This window comes from Sander vitreus, chromosome 22 (assembly GCF_031162955.1).
Source record: "Sander vitreus isolate 19-12246 chromosome 22, sanVit1, whole genome shotgun sequence".
Classification (NCBI taxonomy): domain Eukaryota; kingdom Metazoa; phylum Chordata; class Actinopteri; order Perciformes; family Percidae; genus Sander; species Sander vitreus.
In genome coordinates, this window is record NC_135876.1 from 18,130,789 (window position 1) to 18,144,313 (window position 13,525).

The 13,525-nt window shown below is 39.6% G+C and overlaps 2 protein-coding genes across 6 annotated transcripts in view; both read left to right on the forward strand.

The window, feature by feature from the left end:
• The window catches only part of otulina (OTU deubiquitinase with linear linkage specificity a), a 4,062-nt gene extending 2,967 nt beyond the window's left edge, over window positions 1-1,095 (forward strand). Inside the window, exon 3 of the mRNA XM_078280990.1 lies at window positions 1-1,095. This exon is cut by the window's left edge and continues 506 nt beyond it. The gene's annotated coding sequence lies outside the window, so the exon portion shown is untranslated.
• Window positions 1,096-1,613: 518 nt separating this feature from the next.
• Window positions 1,614-13,295, forward strand: LOC144537294 (ubiquitin thioesterase otulin). Of its 5 annotated transcripts, XM_078280921.1 has the most exons (11): window positions 1,614-1,953; window positions 2,545-2,887; window positions 4,380-4,988; window positions 6,380-6,574; window positions 8,486-8,541; window positions 8,674-8,780; window positions 8,894-9,034; window positions 9,701-9,832; window positions 11,022-11,291; window positions 11,864-12,093; window positions 12,856-13,295. In XM_078280921.1, exons 2-10 carry the CDS (start codon window positions 2,739-2,741, stop codon window positions 12,074-12,076), a joined length of 1,872 nt encoding a protein of 623 aa, XP_078137047.1. In that variant the 5' UTR covers window positions 1,614-1,953; window positions 2,545-2,738; the 3' UTR covers window positions 12,077-12,093; window positions 12,856-13,295. The 5 variants fall into 5 exon arrangements, with proteins under 5 accessions (XP_078137047.1, XP_078137043.1, XP_078137044.1 ...); XM_078280917.1 differs by having other exon boundaries at window positions 11,864-13,295; XM_078280918.1 differs by having other exon boundaries at window positions 2,597-2,887; window positions 11,864-13,295.
• Window positions 13,296-13,525: the final 230 nt, after the last annotated feature.

A 13,525-nucleotide genomic window follows, 5' to 3' on the forward strand; every position in this document is an offset into this window, starting at 1 on the left:
TAAACTTCTTACACACGGCAATGAAGTGCTTTTGATGTATATAATGTAAAATAGAATTTAGCATTCATAATTTGTATAAGATGGTTGAAGAATGTTTGAAAATGGATTTTCTTTATTTTACTGCATTTCTGTTCTCACATCTATTTTGTTTCCCTACTAAATAAAATGTTTATTTGACCCCTTATACACTATTGCCAATATATATTTTTTGTAATGAAGAATTGCCATTGATTTATTTAAATATCTAGGAAATGTTGTGTTCCTTTGCAAAGCACGGCTCCTTTTAATTCCTATAAACAAAAGCATTTCCACACAAAGCCACAAGGTAGATTTGTTAATATTTTCCTATTATCAGATTGGCAGAGTTTAGAAAACCCACTGATAGGGTAAAACTTCAGTTGCCGTATGATGCTGTCTCATTTTGTTTCATGAACAGATTTTATTTATTTTTTTGTCATGGGATGCAAAAGTCTCGGGCACAATTGCGGTCATGGGTATTAAAGAGGCAGCAGTAGTAAGAAGTGGATAGGTGCACACTAAACCGAGACCTTAGGTTAATGCCTAAAATAAAATAAAAAACAAACTACCACATACTGAGAATCAAATGATAACTTATAACCTTGATACTTTAATGAAACATTCCCACCCACTGAAATGTCCATTTTCTCAGATAGTTTAGTTTGTTTATGTATTTGTTTGCTTGTTTCTTTTCTCAATAACTCGAATGTGGCCAATTTCTTCCCTCTCTAATAATACCTCAGATATTAAATAATTGTTAGTCATTAAATAAAAACAATGAAAACATGTTTATGATACTATACTGTACCTATTACAAGTTTAAACCACACAACTTCCTTGCCATTTTCCCTTAACTTTTGTAGCCAATAATATACTGTATTTACATTTTGTAGGGCTGCAACTGACTGTCCCCATTATCAATGTATCTGTTATTTACTTACTGTTATTTTTCTTTAACTGATTAATTGTTTAGTCCAGGGGTCTTCAACGTTTTTTCGGCCAAGGACCGATTATGGGGCATACAATATACAATACTATATACGCTTTAAGCTATTAAAATAATTGTTGAAATATTCATATATTGTATTCATATCATGTTTTAATGTTACTTAAGCTTAACTGTATCTGTGAGTGGCTACGTATAAGCCAGTAAGCCTATCATCAATGTTTTGTAAAGGAGTTAAAAAAAAAAAATGTATATTATTTTTCACAAATAGACCTGTTTATCTTTGCTAATAACATGTTGGATTCATGTTAATGTATATTTTCAGAAATATATATTTTTTTAATCAAGTGACGTCTTTATAATGCTGGTGTTGTCTGACCAACAGTCCAAGAATATATTAAATTTGAAAGTCATTAAAAACATAGAAAAGCAGCAAATCATCAAATTTGACAAGCTGGAAACAGCGCATCTTGGTTTGCTTTGCATAATCGAATTGTTGTCAATTAACTTTTCGACTACACGGCCAATCCACTAATTGTTTCAGTATATTTTTGTTTATATGTCAAAATAAGCCAGCGTTAACGTGGAGTTGCGAGTTTCCGAGGATCACCCGAACGCAGCAAACGCACACCCGGCGTAAATGAGTATGACGTCATGCGCTCGGACCGAGCCGTGACCTGCTGCTCTGGCTATGCTAGAGGTCCGTACCAACATATGTTCCGCATAAAATCCAGTAAATACCGGTTATTTATGAAATGTAACGCATTAAACGGTACTCGTTTAGTGATTGTAGAAGGTAACCAGCGCAGCAGCAGTGATTCTCATGAGCGGCGATCGGTATTTAGTAGCGCATGTTGATATTTTAAGTTTACCTCAGCTAGCTGGCTAGCTAACTTAAGCTTGTTTTCCAGCTAACCAAAAGTGAAACTGGAATATGCGCTACATGGTAGCAAGCTTTCGGAGTTTGTCTCTAAATTGACTCAATCGAGGTATGTTTTTTTTTTGTCATTGTTAATATGGGAGTGACAGCTGAATGTGCAGTGTGAAATGTGCTGTCATTGTCGTTACTTCCTTAACGTTATTGTATTGACATAGTGTAACGTTTTTTTGTGTAACAGGGTGTAACGTTGGTTATGATTTAAGCTTTTTATTTTATACTAAATTCTTAACAGTAGCAAGTGTTACACCTAATTAGGTGACCCGAATTACAATTTCCGTTATAATGCCACTGCAAACGTGTTTTAGATATTGTATTTCAGTAGTTGTTACCAAAAATTGTGACCTCTTAGTATTTAGATAGGGTCAGAAATGTTGGTAGATGTTAATCAAATAAATGTGACCACATAATATTTAGATACAGAGAGAGTATCCACTCTATCACCATTGTTGGTGACAAATATCATAATACAGTATGTGATTAGAAAAAACAAAACAAAAAAAAAAACATTTGCGTTGGCGACATAGCTAAAATTCAAGTTACAGAATGTGATGGGTCACATGATTCATTGTAACATGTTATATTACATAGGGAGGAGTGTTTTCGCTCATCCATTCAGTGATGTTGCACATTGTGCTTTTAGGTATCAACTCTATAACAAACAAGACATAAACATGGTTGCTTCCTGGCTTTAGCAGCAGCTTGACCCTCATCATCATGGACTCCTGAAATCCTTAGGCTTCAGCGACTCATCCGGTCGCTGGTTGTTGTTGTTTGGAACGAGGTCACCTTTCAGTCTACAACCTGTCTGATCTCCCAAGAAGAGGGAGCGAGCAGATGGGGAACTGTTGCTGTCGCCCTGAGAGTCCCTGTGGCAGTGCGGAGGAAAGAAGTGGTTTGCTGAAAGATGACCCGAAGGCCACGGTGTCTACAGGTGAAACACTTGTGGTGGGCAACTGTGGTCCTGAAAAAGATGATGACATCAGGTGAGATAACTATTGCAGTAATAGCTCCCTTTTTTTGGTGTTTGGTGACCCCCTCAGCCTAATTATTTATGTATGCCACTATATGATTTGGTGACATAATTTTTACTTATGCAAACTTCACAGGGAAAATTTAAAAAGCTATTTTATACCTGTTATTCTGTAGCGGGTTACATCGTCATTATTTATATTTTCATGATCTGAGATGTAAACATTTAATTTCCCAGAGGGGCAATTTTGCTCACAGACAGAAGCCAACAAATGCAGAACAATACTGCAGTGAATAAAATCAATTGATACAAAACAATACACACTGTCACTGCTGGCATTGTCACTTCTCGTCAAACCCACTTTGAGAAAGTTGCCACAAAAAGAAGCCAGAAGGACAGTCTGTTGCATCCACAGCTGCTAACAGACCAAACCACATTTTGTTTGATGGAATAAAAGACCTCATATATCAGTTAGTGCCATCTCGAGAGAGGTAACACCCCCCCGCAGGAAATTCCGCCGCATGCGTGTCTTTTCGCCGATGTCCGTTTCCTTCCGCTTTCTTTGTGTTGCAATTTTATACTCCGGTGGATTTCTGAGGACTATGGGTAACTGCTCCTCAGATCTCTGCAGGGTAAATCCAGACAGCTAGCTAGACTATCTGTCCAATCTGAGTTTTCTCTCGCACCACTTAAACTACTTTTGAACGTACACATGTTCACCAAAAGAAGTTCCTTCCCGGGGCTATTTTGCAGCGGCACCGTGCGGAGCTTAGCACAGCCCATGATGATTGTGATTGGTTTAAAGAAATGCCAATAAACCAGAGCACGTTTTTCTCCCATCCCGGAATGCCATGTGGACTAGCCTGACCCTTCTCCGCAGCGCCTGTGGAGGACGGTCTGGCAAAGCGAGACTAATAGCAAATGTTAGAACTGACTCAATAAAGGAAGTATAGAGCAGTTTTTTACACTTGTCAACACTGAAACTAACTTCTTAAGAAAGCGTAAAGGTTGTGTGCTGTCTGTATTTAAATTTTGTTTTTGACTCAGACCGACTATATCTTTTTGGACAGGATGTAGACAAAGTGAGATCATACATTTTCCTGTAAACATATGACTCGCTGCTGGATATCATTTAGGTTTTCCCCCTAAGGTTTGTGTAGGGTGTGTTATGTGACCAAATCAACTTTGAGTGCTCCTGTGGTCTCAAATAGGGCTAGGGGACTTCCAGGTCTTAAAGGGCTTCTTTGTCATTTCACACACTAGTGGTTAGCGCAGAGGTAATGCATAAAGATTAAGTAAGTAATTACAGATTTCCTACATTGCAGAAAGAATCTTGAAACATCTTGCTGCAAAATGTTATCTGGGATCACATATCTACTCTGGGTTGTTCCTGTTCACGAAAAGGCTGTTATACTCAAGATATCAAAGCTGCAACAAGTGTGGGTTTGAGGGATTTTTGTTGTATGGTATGACATTGCTCATCCTGTCTGTGTTATGTCACTCAGGAAAGTGCCTGAAGAGGCCAGTATAAAGGTGGAGGAGGCTGTGCAGGTGAAGCAGAGTCCTGAGGTTGCAGAGATGGAGCCTAATAACGTTCAAGAGAATGGGCCCTTGCAGAAGGTGGTCTTACAAACGGCAACACCTTCCAGCAAAAAGTCTGAACTCAAGGAAAACTCCACCAGAGCACAAGATAAAGATGTGAAGGACCGTCCTACGTTCAGTGGACAAGCTGAGCCCCTGCAATGCACTTCGAAAGAACACACCACAGCTCTTTGGGAGGCTTTTAGAAATGAGGCATCAGAAGAAGAAAACCCAGCCTCAGCGCAGGGCAAAATCCCTGACGGCAGCTCTCTAACAGCAGGGGCAGTTTGCCCTGAAAACCATACTGAGACAAACACAACAAGAGCGCACAATACGTTGGACACTACTCATGATAATGATGAAGAAGCGGGCTCCAAAGTCACTATTGAAAACGCTGTAGCCGAGCCAGCAGGGGAGTCTTCTCAAAAGAATGAAGTGTTATCTGTGCCAAACACTCCGCTCACTGCAGCAGCTTGTCAGGTGTCGTCCATCTCTGGGGTCAGTCAGGAGAACGGCAAAGAGTCTCCGAGCTGGTGAGTCACATGGCAAGTCAAACTGTAAAGTTTCTGTTGCTGTTTTGGATGTCGAAAAATGCAACATACCATAAGGTTGAATTGGATTGGAATTAGGGCTGAGCAATACATTCACATTCATTTTGCTCATATATCATTCAGTTTGCATTTCCATATTTTGTCTAAATAAAAAAATATATACTGTAAAGCAAATGCTAAATCTGACAACTATAGACCAGTGCAGTGTTTTTCCTGCATAGAGGAATTTTTGGCACCCCCCAACGAGGTTTTTTAGCCAGCCCCATAGGAAAATCACCAGCACCAAAATCACAAGAATTCAGAATAAAAATAGCAATTCAAATGCTCTCTAAATATGTTTAAGAGCAATTTACCAAAACAACCTTTGAACAAGCAGAACATAAACTTGAATATGAGAGCTAATTTCAGTTTTAGCTCCAGAGTCTGTACCAGACTCCCGGTGATTTATTTAAATATCTTTTTTTTTTTTAACCAGTTTTGTGCAAAATATACATTTTTGTTTATCAAATTGTCAGAAATAACAGGAAAATGCACACATTTCTGTCAAATAGGGTAACACATATTCAATACTCATTTATTGTAAGCGGACCGATCATGCTTACTGCCGTGCTTGGCCCATTCTGAGCCAGGAAAAACCCTGCCAGTGCTTCCAAATATGGTGGTTTGGTAGCAAGCTTATTTGATCATTTTAAGTAGTCGCGTGATTCTTGCTTTGGATAGAAGCGCCAGCTAATGTAATGTATAAGGTTGAGTATGAGGCGTTGGAGGAATGATTTAAAAATTATAGGAAAGCAGAAAAAAACATTTCTACTACCCAAAAAGTAGGAATATTTTATCAGACTTTCCTCTCTTTTTCTGGTGAATTATTTGATAATTGTATCTCTTTAACACCTAAACATGTTCAAATAAAACAAGTCAGAGAAGCGATATTTACTCTTTTGTTTAACCTGAACTAGACAGACAACCTATCATGTGATATTTCATGACCTCAAGAAATACCATGGAGTATATTTATACTGGAAGGAGGTCTTCTGGACAATGAACAGTATTTTTATGTCACCCAGTGTAAACTGGTATATCATGCGCCGATAGGTGTTTATTTTGCACTTGTTTTCTGTAGCGAAGCTTACCGACCCTTTAATCATTAACACTTTCATATCTATGTTAGTATTAGGCCATTGAGGGCAGTGTTACAAAATCCATGAGCAATGTGATGAAGTACCTGTATTAGAAATTACAGAAATTATAATATAAAACATTCTCTCAAAACATTCTATTCATATCACACAACCTGTACAATGAGTGGTGTGCATTAGCAGACTGAGTCCCTGCTATATTGTAATCAATATCTTTTTTTGTCGTTCTGTGTTTAGTGCTTTGACAAAGGATTCAGAGAAAGGGAGTTCTTCAGCGTGCAAGGAGGCCGGTCCTGAAGTCGTACAAATCCATGTCTGTGAGTCTTCTCCTGAATCAGAGCCCGCGGGACTCGACCACTGTGGTGAGGAACGAGACTCCACCAACTGTGTCAGGGAGCCAGAGCCCACAGCCCCGGCAGACGCCAGCCAGAGGTCAGTAGGTTCAGAGTTTGTGATATCAAAACAAGATGCTTGTTTACATAAACTGTGTACTAGTTTTTTCCCCAGAGCCTCCCTATGACCAGTAGGGGGCATATACACACCACAGCTGGTTGATTTAGCAAAATGATTGTCTGTTGCACATCCCTGTTCTTCTGTTCTTTCTCATTTTTTCTTAGATTCTTTTTTTCCACAATATATGTATAACTGAATATGTTTCATGATAGTTAATGTCATTTAGGTGGCACATTTAATACTTGAATAATATGAGTTTGACATCAATAGGAAATGTTTGATTCATACATATAAAGCAGGGAAAGAACCAAATATGTATATTCTCTCCAGCTCAAAGTCTGATCAGGATGCACAGCCAGAGCTTGGTTGTACAGCTACAAGCTCAAAGGAGGTCACTTCCTTGGGGAACATCGAACAAGATATTGGAGAGGAAGTGATGCCTAAAGGACAGGAGAAAGATAGAGATGTTCCCAGCGCGAAGGAGGACGATGAGATTAGGAACGAGGCGGAGAAGGCTCCCACAGAGGCCGAGGCTCTGGCTGGGAAAGATTCTGAGATTCAGGAGGTAACTGGAAAAAAGGAGCAGCTGGCAGGGAGCACATCCACCGATGTAAAGGCTGATGAGATACCTGTCACAGAGAAGGAAGACGGCCTTTTTTTTTTTTAGAGGCTTTATAGAGTAAACATCACATTATGTGTTAGGGGTTTTATCCATTGAAAGATTAAGTCAGAGTGAAATAATGATTTTGGAATTGTGAAACAGGATGTTATACCCTGCAGTGCCCTGCTCCACCCTGTAACACCCTGCAGTGCCCTGCTCCACCCTGTCATGCCCTGCTCCACCCTGTAACACCCTGCAGTGCCCTGCTACGCCATGAACTACTACAACTACTATTCCTAGTCATAGTTCCATTAGTTTCATCGCCATGGTCACACTAAATACTTGCTCTTCGGGGAATTACTGGAATTTTTTGGGTCTTTGTAAATTCTAGAGTGTGGTCTAGACCTACTCTATCTGTAAAGTGTCTTGAGATAACTCTTGTTATGATTTGATACTATAAATAAAATTTAATTGAAGTGGGACACGGTGTGGCAGTGTAGACTCTCAGTACCACGTGTTCAATCTTCAACTTTGAATCTTACACATCCTCCCCAGAGGCATCGTTAAAAAAAGTGAATGTGATATTGGTTTTAATTTCTGTGCATGCATACTGGTACGCCACAAAGTAATTTGTACAAAAACATGTAGACCTTTTGTTTGTGTTTTGAGTTAAAAGGATAAGGTTGTTTTTCTGTATATATTTTTTATTGTCAGCATATTCCATAAAAGGACTAAAACCACCAATTTGCTTGTCCATCTATCCACACTTTTCCACCGTGTGGCACTCAGCTCATTTGTTCCTACTGGAGATGTAACTCTTCAAACAAGGCTACAAACATGCAATATATTTTCTTTCTTCTCTTTTTTTTAAAGGCCAAGTCATTTCTTAAAATAAGCACTATGGTTTTTAGAAAACGTTACTCTTAAAGGAGTCAATAGTGCATTTAGTGAGGACTTTTTTCAGCTGCGGAATAATACCAATTTGGTGCTCTAGTGAGTATTTACAGCAGCAGGATGGTGTTTGTGGGATTAACTTAAAATAAACAACAGTGCCCATGTTCATTGAAATGAAGGAACATGTCATCCAGTGCAAAAGTGTGGATTATTGATGTGTTTTTAATAGTTTTGGGACCACAATGGAGCTCTACAGCACAGAGGATTAAGATATATCAGGCTTTGTATACACAAAAATGTTGTTGGTTTTGGTCTTTTGACTTGTTGACAATAAGAAAAAGACAGTCTTATGCATTAGGGATTATTCTTATAGAATAAGTCTTATTCCTTTTTAGTGACGAAGACCTGTACAGAGGAGCTGAGGAGCTGTCGGCGTCACCAGAAACTACACGTCAGTACACACAATCACACATCTATGTACTGAAATAGAGATTTCAAACAACAACTTTTGTTTTGTAAAATATAAACAATGGTCATTTTGTTTTGTCCATAATTTCCTCTTGCTTTCCTCTGTCTTTCTCAGTTGTAAAGGTGGAGGACAGATGCAGTTTGTCCCCGGCGGTGGATATTCTGTTTTACAGTGAGAGAGAGTGGAAAGGAAATACTGCCAAAAGTGTTCTCATTAGAAAGGTCGGTGTCTGTAATGTTTCACATTAAAGTCAGTTTGTTGTTGTTGTTGTTGTTGTTGTTGTTCACGTGAATGGCTAAAAGATTTCCTGTTGTGTTCCGGGCTGCTGCTGCAGGGTTATAAAGAGATGTCCCAGAGGTTTGGCAGCGTGAGGAGAGTCAGGGGGGACAACTACTGTGCCCTCAGAGCCACGCTGTTCCAGGTGCTCTCCCACAGCACCCAGCTGCCTGCATGGCTGCAGGAGGGCAATAATATGGTAACGAGATGGTATCAGTTGACTGTTGGCTAAGCCCCATGCCCCTTAGTTAATGTTGCTATGCATGTCAAGCTTTCAGTTTCCAGACACCCATAGCAGTTAGACAGTTTAATTCAATAAAGCTAAGGTCAGCTAGCTAGCCCTATGATTTAAATATGTGGTCTATTGTTGACTTTGTTTCTAGTTGACTTTACAATGAGAGTCCTGATGACTAAATACATTGACAATATATTGTGTTAAAATACTTATGTCCCAGGCAAAAATAATTAAACAGTACAGTAGGTAGTAAGCTAGTTAGCCAGGGTAAGAATTCAGCTTCCCTTAGAGTTAATTAACACAATGTTTAATTAATTTCTTACACGTTTGCTGTTGTGTTTTTGGTTGTGGAAAGACTTCAAAAAGGACATCATCCTCCAAACTCTTTAAACGACTCTTGAACATTAGCTCGACAGCCCTGTCATGCCTAGCTACGTTTTCGCTGTTCAGGGCCGGGGTTTTGCAAACTGGTAATTACACATGGCCATTTGCAGCACAACAAATACAGAAAAGCCACAAAACAAAAATCCAAAAGTCTGATAACCTTTTTTTTAATGTTTGTTTTAATACTGCCAGTGCTTCAGCTCATTTGAACACAGCTGAAATCTCATCTTAGCATTTTAATTACAGCTTCTGAAGCAACTTGAGGCCCAGGAAGGTCTGATAAGTCAGTGGACATTTCGTGGAGAATGCCTGCAGGGAGATGGGATAGGAGATGCCACCGTGCAGCTGAAAGGCTACATGGAGCTTCTTCGAAATACGGTACTGGCTGCAAATCTGTTCAGAAACATGCATACAGCGAGAAAGTATTTCAAAGACAGAGCAAGTAAACCACAGCACTATTTGTATGCCATCAGTGGACACTGAGGGTATTGATATTCATCCACAGAGCTTTTAGATGTAATTGGTACCATATGTAAAGGGAGGTAGTCTTCTAAATGCTGCACTGCTCTGTCTTTTGTGTCATTTAGCACAAAGCCTAGTAATGCTCTAGGATTTCGAGGGATAGATGATCCATGATCCGCCTCAAATAAACTGTTGTTTCAACTGTTAAAACCACAATGCCTCTTTACTATAACCGTATAAGGCCCCAAGCAGGATTTATAGTGAGTCACTGCCACTGGTTGCTTGTGAGGAATTCTGGTGTTTACTGCACACGTTTTTTTTTTGTTTTGTTTTTAAAGTCGGACCTCTTTTGCTTCATGAGAGGTATCTGTGTGCTGGTTTGGTGTCCAACATTATCGATTCTATACAATTGCACGTGGAATAGACTGTGTTGTTACTCTGGTTTGTGCTGGTTCCGCAAATATTATTTTATATGCACTAACAGTGGTTTCAGAAAGTATTCAGACCCCTTCACTTTTTTTAACACTTTGTGTTGTAGATGTCATTTTAAATGGATTCTTTTGCCCTGACATGCAGTGTGAATCCTGGGACCGTATATACAGAGGTGTGTGCCTTTCTAAATGATCTCCAATCTATTCAGTTTACCACAGGTCGACTCCAATCAAGTTCTAGACACTTCTCAAGAATAATTAAAGCAAACAGGATGCACCTGACCACGATTTGAAGTGCCACAACAACGGGTCAATGAGATTTCAGCTTTTTATTTTTAATACATTTGCAAAAATGTCTAAAAATAAGGTTTTCACTTTGTCTTTTTGGGTGTAGATTAATGGGCAAAAATTATAATTTTTTTCCATTTAAAATTAATAAATAAAGTGCAAAAAATTAAGGGGTCTGACCACTTCCTGAAGCCACTGTATATGCAAGGAATGGGGAAAATGGAAATCCAATAGCCATTCAGTAAGGACTGTCTGAAAATAACAGTTTAAAGTGAAAGCAAACAGAAAACTGCAGAAAATGTTAGCAATTTATACTTGATAAATTACTTCAATGATTACGTGCTCGTCAAAATAGTTATTGATTAATTTCATTGATTTGTTTCCAGTGGCAGGCAGCAGTGGACTGCTCCTCCGCTGTGGAGCGGCAGCAGCTTTGCGAGCGAGTGTTTCAGGGAGGAGAAGAGGAGCTGCGGCTGCTGGAGGCGCTCAAGCTGCTGATGCTGGGCAGAGCGGTGGAGCTGCACAGCTGCATGCAGGGCGGCGGAGACATCCCGCTCTTCTGCTGGCTGCTGTTTGCTCGGGACTCATCTGACTGCCCGCGCTCCTTCCTCTCCAACCACCTCAGCCACGTGGGCCTCAGCGCCGGGCTGGAGCAGGTAGGAGAAACCCATGGCTGCTTTTTTATTTGTTGACCAGCCAATCACAGACTCACTTAAACAGGCATTTTAAAGACATGTTGTACTGGCTACATAGAGTAGTTTTCCAGCAGGTAGGGAGCATTTACGTGAACCCTTTTATGGTAAATAACACTTGCTAGAAACTAGTTGCTGGGATTTTCCTTCCCTTTTGAATCCAGCAATAAACTTCTGCTGAATAAACTGTTGACACGCTTGGTAACTTACGAAACAACTATTTTTGGATGTCATGGGATTTGAGCGTGTAATCTGAGAACTGAACAGTAAAACATGCCTGCGCTTGTAATGTTGAGCTGTAATTTCTCTACTTCATTAGCCCCAGGGGTGAGGAGGCTTCAGGAAGGATAGGCTACTGAGTGAATTGTTATTTTCACTCTGATTTTACAGGCCCTCTTTTCATAAAGAAACCCCACCCATACATCTAATGTGCTTGAACAGCTGATTAAACATTGTGGTCTTTGAAAAGTATGCATTTTGATCAGGCCGCCTCTGTAACCGTGCAATTATCTCCCTGCTTTGTGCTGTTTGTACAGGTGGAGATGTTCCTGCTGGGCTATGCCTTGCAGTGCACCATTCAAGTTTACAGACTGTACAAGGCTGACACAGAGGAGTTTATCACCTACTTCCCAGACGACCATAAGGATGACTGGCCGTCCGTGTGCCTCGTCACAGAGGATGACCGCCACTACAATGTGCCAGTTGTAGAAGCTGCAGAAGAACTACACAAGCAGCTCAACTCGAGCTGATTGCCACTGCAATTGAAGTATCCTGCCATACACACACACACAACACTCCTCAGGTCGATCAAGGTGAATAGATTTATGGCAATTGAAGGAATAGTTTGACATTTTGGGATATTTGCTTTCTTGCTGAGCGTTAGACGAGACACTGGTTAACTTAGCACAAAGACTGCAAAACGGGGAAAGAGCTAACCTAGCTCTGTCTGAAGGAATGTTTCCAGTCTTTGTGCTAAGCTAAGCTAACCGGGTGCTTGCTGTAGCTTCATATTTAGACTTTAGAGTCGAATCGATCTAACTCACGGCAAGAAAGCAAAAAAGCATATTTCCCAAAATGTCAAACTATTCCTTTAAAAAAAATATGCGGATTTGAGACCCTGTACAAGATGTGGTTTACACACTTTTGTACACACTGTACTGTATACAGTTTTCAATTTGAGTACATGTACATATATGTGCATCTGATATTGCGGGGTCATCTCAGTTAAGTCCAAATTAGTTTGCAGGGTGTCATTTTGACTTTAAGGCAGGGAGATAAAATGCCCAGATTTTCTCAGCAACCTCCTTTTGTCTCTTTAAAATCCTGATCAAAACACAATGGAGCTGCCAACATAAAGGTTGGTGTTTACACTGGAATTTGGGCACTTTAAGTTGTTAATTAATTTATTCTGTTTCATTTAGTCAAGAAAGTGTGTGTGTGTGTGTGTGTGTGTGTGTGTGTGTGTGTGTGTGTGTGTGTGTGTGTGTCTAAGTGTAAAAGATGTTGCCTTTAACCAAGCTGTTCTGAGTGGAAAAACATGCCAATGTTGCTGCAAATACTGGCAACAGTCCCAACCACCAGCCACTGGATTCAGTAGTAAGTGCTTGCTTGGTCCTCCATGTTGCCTTAGAAATAATGCACAATAAGAATGAATGTTAGTTATTAGTGATAAGAGGCAATTTTCTTGCCCTAATTCCAGAGCAGTTTAAGGTGGTACATTAACAGTAAAACAGTGATTATGCCATTTGCAGGAATGTTCTTTCTCCGTCAGCTTTTTGGATGGCATTTAGATAATATGAAAGTACAATTTTTCTAAAAGTCTTTTTTCTTTTGTTGTAGCTTTTCCAAATTTTATGAGAACTGACATTTCAGAAGATACAGTAAATGACACATTACGTCTATTCGGGGTCTCATAGACTCCATCTGTAAAACATGGTTGAATACAATGGATTTTCCGATGATGTGCGATTGGTGTGGACTGTACTTTTTTTTTTTAGCAGCACTACCCCTCATTGACAGACAAAAGAAATTTGTTCATGCATAGCCCATATAATATTTCCTTATTTGGTGTAATAACATGCTTTATGGTCATTTCTGTATTTTGTCACCATCAAATGTGCAAAACTATGTTTTTGTCAAAGAGACACAATATTTTTTACAAGTATTTCAAGGGGAAAAAATGGTTGATTTTGCAATTA

Coding starts and splice junctions, on each gene's coding strand:
- LOC144537294 (XM_078280917.1), top strand. CDS start 2,739: ATGGGGAACTGTTGCTGTCGCCCTGAGAGTCCCTGTGGCAGTGCGGAG. Junction 6,575..8,485: donor CCGGCAGACGCCAGCCAGAG/GTCAGTAGGTTC, acceptor ATTCCTTTTTAG/TGACGAAGACCTGTACAGAG. Junction 9,833..11,021: donor TGGAGCTTCTTCGAAATACG/GTACTGGCTGCA, acceptor ATTTGTTTCCAG/TGGCAGGCAGCAGTGGACTG.